Source organism: Gymnoscopelus microlampas (assembly GCF_963454915.1).
Source record: "Gymnoscopelus microlampas genome assembly, chromosome: 3".
NCBI classification, from domain to species: Eukaryota; Metazoa; Chordata; class Actinopteri; order Myctophiformes; family Myctophidae; genus Gymnoscopelus; species Gymnoscopelus microlampas.
In genome coordinates, this window is record NC_139940.1 from 9840137 (window position 1) to 9851182 (window position 11046).

The 11046-nt window shown below is 41.4% G+C and overlaps 1 protein-coding gene across 1 annotated transcript in view; it reads right to left on the reverse strand.

Moving 5' to 3' along the window:
* Nucleotides 1–3303: 3303 nt before the first annotated feature.
* ntd5 (ntl-dependent gene 5) overlaps nucleotides 3304–11046 on the reverse strand; it is a 23210-nt gene continuing 15467 nt past the window's right edge. Inside the window, exons 6-8 of the mRNA XM_084052734.1 lie at nucleotides 8414–8596; nucleotides 7399–7596; nucleotides 3304–3443 (exon numbers count right to left, since the gene is read on the reverse strand). Of these exons, the coding sequence (XP_083908860.1) occupies nucleotides 3364–3443; nucleotides 7399–7596; nucleotides 8414–8596 (461 nt within the window). The 3' untranslated portion in view covers nucleotides 3304–3363. The remainder of the gene's footprint in view (nucleotides 3444–7398; nucleotides 7597–8413; nucleotides 8597–11046) is intronic.

Genomic DNA, 11046 nt, shown 5'->3' on the forward strand with positions numbered 1-11046 from the left:
GTTCTTTTGCTTGATGTTTTCTGTAAAGCACATTGAAATGTGCTATACAAATAAAATTGCCTTGCCTTACCTTAAAGATCTGCTAGTTTCACAATAATTAACTGTGGAACCGAGTGGGGGGCCCCCAGTTCAAATATGATTATGTTGGGGGGGGGGTCACAGCCTGAAAAGGTTGAGAACCACTGGCCTATACAGCATGCCAACAACATATCAGCACAACAGAATCTTAGTTTACAATGCTATTTTGCATTTGCTTTTTGCATGCCACTCTAAAGTCCTATAGAATCTATAGGATAAACACACACCTAAAAGGTATGATGGTTTCTTTCTTGTGACGTGTACGAAGTGAATGTTTTTCAGTAGGACTTTTGGCCTGTTATTGACATGACTGTCTAAGCCTTTTGACAAGAAACGCAAACTTAATAACGGCGACATTTCATATAAAGGCTCTGGCTTAGGGCCCCCCTGAGCCGTTGGGCCCAGTATGGCTCCGTGCGGTAATCCAGCCCAGAGTACATGCACTTTATATTGTGTTTCATAACAACAACAATTAAAATGGACAATAAATGCTGCAAACTGGAACTTGAGTTTCAATAGTTTTATTTCAAATCGGCCTCATCAGTAGAACTTACAAGCTTGGAGGCTTGATGCGTCAGGTGAACATACAGTACTAGCAAAAGAAAATACAGTACACAGCAGTGGTGGAAAGTAACTAATTACATTTACTCAAGCACTGTACTTAAGTACAATTTTGAGGTACTTTTTTACTTAAGTTGACTATTTCCAATTTTCAATACTTTTACTTCTACTCCACTACATCTCAGAGGCAAATATTGTACTTTTACTCCACTACAATTATTTGAAAACTTTAGTTACTAGTTTCTTTGTAGATTTGAATTATTATTACAAGACATACTTTAACCACTTCAGACCTAATTTAAACTTTGGCTATTTGAAAATAGACGATCTACAAGCTCACAATGCGTCACGCTTGTAGATCTGCTATTTTCAAAAGATTTTAATACATTTTATACACATGATACCTTGTGAAAGGGGACATTCTGCATAATGAGTACTTTTAATTTTGTCACTTTAAGTATATTTTGATGCCAATCATTTTATACTTTTACCCAAGTACATTTTGATTACCGGACTTTTACTTGTAACAGAGTATTTCTACATTGCAGTATTGGTACTTTTACGTAAGTAAAACGTTTAAAAATGTAGTACTTTTTCCACCACTGGTACACAGTAAAATCATGAGTGTTCATTTATGTACAAATGTGTACAAATGGACCCAAGGGTCCATTTTTACACTCTCGGACACTCGGTTTTACAGTGTAGTCAGGCAAAAAAACAAAAAACACAGTGAAGACAACGCAAAGATCGCAGTGAGAGATCACAGAGTCATAGTGAGCTACATGGACAGTAGGCAAATATCATTACTGGTATAGCAGGTACAACGTGTATTACCACATAACGTTTTATTTCTCTTATATAGGGAGAGGCTCCAGCTTGGAGAGGGAACAACGATATACTGGAGTTTTCACAATCGGTTTTAGCTAAGAATCCAGAGGGAATGCACAGCAACATCCAGAAGGTTAAAGGGAGTGTTAAAGGGGGGTGTAAAGTGATATGTTATATATCGTTAAAAAAAAAAAAATGTTAAAAGGTCAAAGCTGTATTTTCCTATAGCAATCATTGTACATTGGTACAGTTTGTTCAGTAACAGGGGTCTCCCCGTCTCTCCAGCTCTTTAGGAAACAGAAAATACATTTTCAAGGCGGAAAAATCAATTTTATCCGATCAGGTGAGAGAACTCCACAAAGAACATTCATCAGCTTCAATTTGATAGTGTTCCAGTTGCAATTTTGTCTGCTCTTTTTCCCCATCACTTCCAAATTCACTTGTCTATACTGTATCCTGTACGGCATCATGTCCAGGGGGTGTGCTTGTACATCATGGCTGGTGGGTGTACATCAAGCCACCTCTCGCTAGGAGATAGGATCCTGCCCTATGGGCCACATAGCTCACCAAGGCTTACTTATTGTATGGCTTTTCTCTCCTGATTGGATAAAATCGGTCCCCCATCCTAAAAAACTATTTTCTGTTTACTTAACAGTTGGAGAGATGGGGGGGAGACCACTGATACTGAACAAACACGCTGGAGTATATCAATGATTACTATGAGAATATAGTGCTATTTAACACATATTTTATCAAAGAAAATATCACATACACCCCGTTTAAATTTAAGTCTGAGAGTTGGAACCGCAACTGAGTCTATTTGTACACTCTCGGAGTGAAATTAGAACTAGGGATTTCACAGTGCAGGTAGTGTGAGGGAGTGTCACTTAAACCCTATATATACTTTGTTGACGGGGGACCCCCCAGGGTTCTATTATGGGCCCCCTCCTTCTTTTAACTCCATACACACCAAATCTCTTTGCTGTAAATAGACAATCTATAAGCTCACATCATGTCACGCTGCAATGCGTTGTGAGCTTGTAGATTGTCTAGTTTCACTGAATGCTCGCCTATTATAACATAATAGGAATGTTACTCACAGACACAAACAGAATAGGGTTTGTGTGGTTAAAGGAAGTTAGGTGTGAATGGGTGTGTTCAGAGTGTGAGCCGGTAGCTCGTGACACAGAAAGGCGTTTGAAGCCATTCTCACAGTGGTCAAGAACATTCGAGCAGATTTGTGGGCTGTGGCTTTATGGAGAAAGTACAGTTTGGATCCCGGGCCAAACGGGTTCAGAACCACTGGCTGTTTCATTCCAGCCCCGAGCTCAGGCGTGCCGATTTATGTGCGCGGCCGTGGGGGCTCAACTCGACCCCCACTAGCCCCGCCCCCCACAGCCGTGACCGAAAAAAGTAATTTATCTCTGTCTGGGCTATTGTTCTAGGTGTCTAGTACACCTGTAGTAACAATAAGTTTGAGCCCCGACATCTGAGGTTGATCTGGGGGCTGATCATTTCGGGTGGGGGCTTAAGCCCCGAAGCCCCCGCGGTATCGGCGTCTATACCCAAGCTCATTGAGTGTTGGGGGGGGGGGGGGGGGGGGGGGGGTTGATGGTTTGTGAAGACTCGATGGAGTTGGGTTAGAATATTGGGGGATCAACCGGGGGCATGGAGGTCAGACGGAGGCAGAGAGTGACTGTGTGTGTGAGTGTGAGTGAGTGAGTGAGTGAGTGAGTGAGTGAGTGAGTGAGTGAGTGAGTGAGTGAGTGAGTGAGTGAGTGAGTGAGTGAGTGAGTGAGTGAGTGAGTGAGTGAGTGAGTGAGTGAGTGAGTGAGTGAGTGTGTGTGTGTGTGTGTGTGTGTGTGTGTGTGTGTGTGTGCGATTGTAGAGGACGGTTTAAATCTCTCCCAGCTGACACTCCTCGATCTCTGAGACCAGCCTGTGTGGGAAGAGCTTGTACTGCAACCAGGTGGGCTCTGCGAGGTCACACAACACAAGGAGAGGAGGAGTTATAGAGGAAAAGGAAGAGGAAAAGGATACGGCGTCTCGTACGACCGTGTCGCACAGCGTCGAAAATAGCTTGACCTACAAGCTTATACAACGAGTAGGTCGGCTATTTTTGATGCGCGATACCGTCGTGCGGCTGGAGCATAAATTGGACTTATTGAGAAAAAAACATTTCAATTGGAAAATGTAATTGTAGAACACCCACATCTGTCTCACACCTCACAACATAAAGGAAACAGAATCATGTCATGTCATTATAGGCTGAAAATTGTCAAAAATGGTCTAAAATGACCTCCAATTTCCCAACAGCTTCCAAAATAAAGAGCTTGTAGATTGGCCTTTTCATCGTACAGCTAACCCATTCAGACCGTAGGCCGTTTCTACAAAATGTCTTCTATATCCATCTATAACAGTTTTCTGAAAAAACGTATGTTACAATATCAGTGGTGTGCCAACTTTTTCATGTCAAGGACCCCCAAAATTATATGTATTTGGTCGCAGACCCCCCATCTCAAAATATGTTGTTCCAGGGACCCCCAGAAACAAAGATTTGAGCTTTAAAACATATATATATTCAAAGATTTGCACACATTTTCACGATTTTTCAAAAATAGCCAAAGTGTAAAATAATGGTTAAAGTAGTTACACAGATGCGTGCCCGGTTATAATGGGTTAAAGATGCCAATGTGTGTCACTGTGCCATGCCAATAAAGCATGCCTGCTTGTTTTGTCCTGTGCTTTGGTTAGATTTAGAATGAATGAATGTCTTTTGACCTAAACGTGTCCCTTCTTGACCTACTGTACAACTACATCCTTTGGAAAAAATAAAGACACAGGGAAATGCACTCCTGTCACAGTTCAGGCAGATTGGACTGGAATGGTTGCTTCACACTCGTACTTAAAGGACAACTTTAGTTTTTTACAACCAAGGTTTATGTTTTAGATTGTAATTAAAGTAAATAAAATAAGAGTGTTAAAAATTTTAAATGTACTGCTTTCTATAGTTTTAGCAATTTTCGCGATCTTTTTTACAGTGGGCGGGGGCATTCTGTCCGGTGGCTAAATATGTCTTTTTTTACACAACAACCCGGTGTTTTCTTTATTATTATGTACAGTAGCTCTTCTAACCCCCAATAACTCACATCTGGCCATCAAAGACCACAGGACCTTTTTTATTGCGTAAAAAAGGCATATTTAGCCACCGGACAGAATGCCCCCGCCCACTGTAAAAAATATCGCAAAAATTGCCAAAACTGTAGAAAGCAGTACATGAAAAAAAAAATAACACTCATCTTTTATTTACTTTAATTACAAGCTAAAATATAAACCTTGGTTGTAAAAAACTAAAGTTGTCCTTTAAAACGTTTTTTTTGGGGGGGGGGGGGGGGTTTGAAACTTTTTGAATTTCTTATAAACTTTTGGCTTAAAATTACATTACAGCAACGCCATGTTGAAAGTGGTTAAAATAAAAACGTTTCAGGAATCATTGTGTAGGGCAGAGTATCAAAATGTTACTTGAGTAAAAGTACAAAAGTATTGGCATCAAAATATACATTCCAAAAGTATCAAAAGTAAAAGTACTAAAATGTTTGAAAATAGCAGATCTACAAGCTCACAACGCGTCGCGATGCGACGCGTTGTGAGCTTGTAGATCGGCTATTATACTTTTGGCTTAAAATTACATTACAGCAACGCCATGTTGAAAGTGGTTAAAATAAAAACGTTTCAGGAATCATTGTGTAGGGCAGAGTATCACTGTGTTTTTGGACATGTGATGTTGGAATGAAAGCTGACAGGGGACCAGAGGGCCATGACAGCAGTGGCTATAAGTACATTTACTCAAATACGTACTTAAATACAATTTTGAGGTAAGTTTACTTTACTTGAGTATGTCTATTTTTCAATACTTCTATTCCACTTTTTTTTTTTTTTTTTTTTATAATTTTTATCCCGCGATTTTTGTAACCCATTTTTTTCACCCGGTGCCAATTTCCTAAGTGATCCTGGGCGCTACACCAGCCCTACACCAGCGCTACACCAGTCCCCCACAGCCAGGGAGGCCAGGGCCGAGCTCATGCTTCCTTCAGTGCATGAGAGCCAACTGACCTTCTTGTCACCTGACAGGGGGGAGTTTCCCTGGTTGGACGTAGCGCGTGGAAGGAACACGTTATTCCAACCAGTTCCCTTCCCCTCCATCAGGCGCCCCGGCTGTCATGGGGGAGGCGGTATAGCGACCAGGATTACTACATGTTTTTGTGAGGGTATTGATTGATTGATTGATGTACTTTATTTAGTAAGACATGAGAACAGTACATGGCAGTACATAACAGTACATGGAAGTACAAATTCGCAATACAAGGTCTACTAAACTGGATAGCTCATTAAGCACTTAGCTTGTTTAAGATGAGATCCCCATGCACACAAATCATGTTGACATATAAGAGACAGACAGATATACACACTACTATACAGAATGTCATACAATCAGTTTACAGGTTACTGGTATGAAGTATGAAGGGTGAAAAATATGTACAAAAAAGAAAGAGAGGGGGGGGGGTAGGTTAGGTTAGGACATGGGGTAGGTTAGGACTTGGACAGGGGCCATAGGAGACACGGGGAGAACATGCAAACTCCACACAGAGTAGGCCCTTTCGCCAACCCCACCCTGGGTATGGGCGCTGATGACGCGGAGGAGAAGACACGCCCCCAGCGCCCACAGCGTCCCTGGCGGGAATCGAACCCAGGACCTTCTAGCTGTGAGGCGACAGCGCTACCGACTGCGCCACCGTGCCCCTTTCTATTCCACTTTTTACTACACTACAATTATTTGACAGCTTTAGTTACTAGTTATTTGTAGATTTAGCCCTATTCGAAAACTGCAGATCTACAAGCTAACAATGTATTGGGATGCATTGTGAGCTTTATAGATCGGTTATTACATTTTTTAAATTTAAATTTAAATTATAATCAGTGCATGTATTCAGGACTGTAAGTCTATTTTGATGCAGCAAGTATATTTTGATTTGTTTTAAAATGAACCACAATGGAAACTTGATTTTATACATTTCGACACTTTTAATGGTGTTAAGGTCATTACACACCGACGATTATGCGAATATACGCAAAATTCGGATGCGGTCCGAATAAATAAAAGACGTTTTTTTGCTCCGCGAAATTGATGTGGAAGCTTGCATTGACTTTTTTTTTTTTTTAAGTATTATTCGCATGAAAAAATCGCCCCCGGTGTGTAAGGACCTTAACTGTGTGCTTTTAAGTGTTAAAAGTAAAAGTATTCTATTCTGTTCTATGCTATATATTTTGATGCCAATAGTTTTGTACTTTATTCAAGTACAAAGAGTAACATTTTTAATACAGGCCTTTTACTTGTAACAGAGGATTAGTTTTATTGTGGTTTGCTACTTTTACTTAAAGGCATACTATGTAACTTTGCTCTGTGTTTACATAACAAAACAATAATAATAAAAAATTACCAATCTTTTCCTCTATAGCAGCAGTTATCAGGCCAGTGGAGTAGAGTGGTGGTGTTTACCTGCAGAAACACACTGCCCTGCCTCTCGCTGTATTATGGTGTTCCCACTGTTTGTTTTGGATAGACGGGGACGTGTTTGTACTGTATCAGTTTATCATACATACCAGCAGTCATTATCCATTTGGTAGAACCAAAAACATCCCTGTCTACCAAAACAAACAGTGGAAACACCATGATACAGCGAGAGAGCAGCGTGTTTCTGTAGGTAAACACCACCACACTACTCCACTGGCTGAAAACTGTTGGTATATAGAGGGAAATGATTGCTACGTAAACACAGGGCAATTTTATATACTATGCCTTTAAGTACAACAGTTGAGTACTTTTTCCCACCACGGGGTGCGAGCCAGCGGGGACCATGGGATGGGACTCACCGAGGTAGCACGCTGGGGGCTGCAGCTTGCCGTCGAAGCAGCTCTGGCTGGCCGTGTAGCTGCACTGCTTGCGGGGGTGTTTACAGTAAAATGTCACGTTCTCCCCGTGAGGAATCATGGCGTCCGTGATGTCAAAGGGCCACCGCTTCAGCCCGCCAATCAGCACGCGGCTCCGCTCGGCAGGGATCACACAGCGGGCTGTAAACAAAAGAGCAGGGTTTTTTATATGGGGGTGGGGGGGTGGGGGGGTTTAACCGCATGAACCCTAGAATCCCTATTCTGGGGGGGTAACATTTTGGCAAAAATAGCTATTGTCAGCGAAGGGGCAGTCATAACTAGGGTTTATATTTCAGATCAACAAACATTCAGTGGTGGAAAAAGTACTCACATTTTCTACTTAAGTAAAAGTATCAATACTGCAATGTAGAAACACTCTGTTACAAGTAAAAGGCCTGTGTTCAAAATGTTACTTGAGTAAAAGTACAAAAGTATTGGCATCAAAATATACATTCCAAAAGTACCAAAAGTGAAAGTACTAAAATGTTTGAAAATAGCAGATCTACAAGCTCACAACGCGTTGCGATGCGACGCGTTGTGAGCTTGTAGATCGGCTATTATTCAAATAGCCTAAGTATAAAATAGGGCTAAAGTGGTTGACGTATGTTTTATAATGTAATAATTTATATCTGCGAAGTAGTAACTAACGTTTTCAAATAATTGTAGTGGAGTAAAAGTTCAATATTTACCTCTGAGATGTAGTGGAGTAGAAGTAAAAGTAAAAAAAACATTGGAAATACTCCAGTAAAGTAAAAGTACCTCAAAATTGTACTTAAGTACAGTACTTCAGTAAATGTACTTAGTCACTTTCCACCACTGATCACTTGTCATGTGCTATTGTTAATAATATCGTTCTAAAAGCAGTTCAAGCAGCTAAACACATCTTATCTCATTTTGATCTTAATCTAATCCTTATGACTTTGTTCTGAAATCTCCCAGCATCCTCTCTGTCTCTCACCTCTGCAGTATGGAGGGTCGGCGCTCCAGCTGCCGTTGGACAGACACGTGACCTTCTGCGGGCCGTCCAGCAGGAAGTTCTTCTTGCAGAGGTAGTGGATGTCAAAGTCCACCTCGTACTCGATCTTCTGCACCGCCACCACATAGCCCTGCTCCACCGCACGGGGGGGCACGCAGTACACCTCTGATGGTAGAGAGACACAGGGAGAGAGAGGGAGAGAGAGAGAGACAGACAGAGAGAAACAGAGAGAGAGAGAGAGAGAGACACACAGAGAGAGAGAGAGAGAGAGAGGGAGAGTGAGAGAGAGACACACAGAGAGAGAGAGAGAGAGAGAGAGAGAGAGAGAGAGAGAGAGAGAGAGAGAGAGAGAGAGAGAGAGAGACACACACACACACACACACACACACACACACACACACACACACACACAGAGACAGACAGACAGACAGACAGACAGACAGACAGACAGACACAAAATGGAGAGAGAAAAGTTAGTAATGAAATAATAATAATCAGTGGTGGAAAGTAACTAAGTGCATTTACTCGAGTACTGTACTAAAGTACAATTTTGAGGTATTTCTTACTTTACTGGAGTATTTCCAATTTCCAATAATTTCACTTCTACTCGACAACATCTCAAAGGCGAATATTGTACTTTTGCTCCACTATGATTATTTGAAAAGTTTAGTTACTGGTTACTTTGTAGATTATAATTATTAACCACTTCAGCCCTATTACACATTTCGGCCATTTGAAAATAGCAACCTACTCACATTGTGAGCTTGTAGATCTGCTATTTTCAAAAGATGTTTTTGAAAACTTGTAAAAGAGTACATTTTGATGCCAATACTTTTGTACTTTTACTCAAGTAAATATTGAATTCCGTACAATAACTTGTAATTCTACATTACTGTATTGATACTTTTACTTAAGTAAAACAATTTGGTACTTTTTCCACCACCATAAGATGAAACAGAGCTCTGCTTTTTATCGGTTGAGACGCAGTGCTGTGCATATAGCAGTACTTTGTTTAACAACCTGTCATCACCACCACTAAAACCAATGTCTCTCTGTCAGCATGTGTTTTATCTATACTGTAGTAACATGGCCAGCCCCTCGTTTGGTTACAAGATGTTCGATTCATTAAAGATGCTTTGTACCTTGCTGGTTGTTTCTCTTGTCACGGCCCCAAAAGCTGTTTGACTTTGGCAGAAGTTTGAGAGTCAAAGAGGGAAAAGTAGAGAGAGACCTTGGAAGTGGTGCAACTGGTTGAATGTGTATTTACTCAGCTGTTCGCAATGATTAGAAATCATACAGACAGACAGACAGCTGTGAGGAATGGCATCACATGTCCTGGTTAGAACGTGTGTGCAGTTTGCATGTTCTTCCCTATGTTCACATAGGGTTCTTCCCTATGTTCACATAGGGTTCTTCCCCATGTGCACATAGGGCTCTCCTCCATGTTCACATAGGGCAGTGGTTTTCAACCTTTTTCGTGTCAAGGACCCCCAAATTCACACATATTAGCCCAGGGACCCCCATTTGAAAAGATATGCCAGGGACTCAACCATTTTGATTTCTTGGGGGTCCCAATCTACACTGTATCATCATGATTAGTGTTCATTTAACTCTGAGAGTGTACAAATGGAACCAAATGGACCCGTTAGGGTCCATTTGGTTCCATTTGTACATTCTCAGAGTTACAGACACATAAGGGTCAATTTGGTTCCTAACTATTCATTTGGCTGGGGACCCCCTGGAACCCCCTCAAGGACCACTGGTGGTCCCCGGACCACTGGTTGAAAACCACTGACATAGGGTTCTTCCCCATGTTCCCATAGGTTTTCTATGAAAAAGGTAGTGCACGCACATCCGTGGCCCAGGTGCTAGACAAACAAAGTATCATGAAAAAAAGAATAGAGTCTGCACACTGGTAAAGTCGCAAAAAAAGCTCCACTTGGTAATTTTTATTGCTCGTCAACGTTTCAGCCTGTTCAGACCTTCATCAGGTCCTGATCAGGTCCTCCTCCCATCACAAGACATGCATGTTAGGGACATTATACTCCTGCCAGTGCCCTTGAGCAAGGCACCAAGCTAATAGAGCTGGAGCTTGTTCCTTTAATCACGATGTGTGTGAGGTGTGAGCTTATAGACCTGCAACAGGCTTTGCCAAAACATTTTTTGCCATGCCTTTGAAAAAACCTGAAAAATCCTGAACATTTTTGAAAGTGTAAATGTAAAGAAATAGGTAATCTATGATGACATGTCCAAAATATGGCCGGCAGATTTAAAGTGGTTAAATGCAGAGGATAAATATCACGATGAGGACCAATAAGGTACAGTATAAGTATAACCTAACTAAACTAATCCTTTATTCTCTGCTTACTTACTGCAGCAATCATTTTAACCATGCCATGCAATACCAGTGTTAGCCAGGGGATGGCAGAAAAAGACTGCAAAACATACTCAGTATGCTCGTGTGGGTTTGTGTGGGTAGCTGTCTATTTGTCACTCTCTCACCTCTTTCCCACTCCCCCTCTCTCTTCCCCCCCTCTCTCTCTCTCTCTCTCTCTCTCAAACAATCATGCTCAGAGGAATATGAGAACATAAGATAGAGTGTGAACATGTAGGAT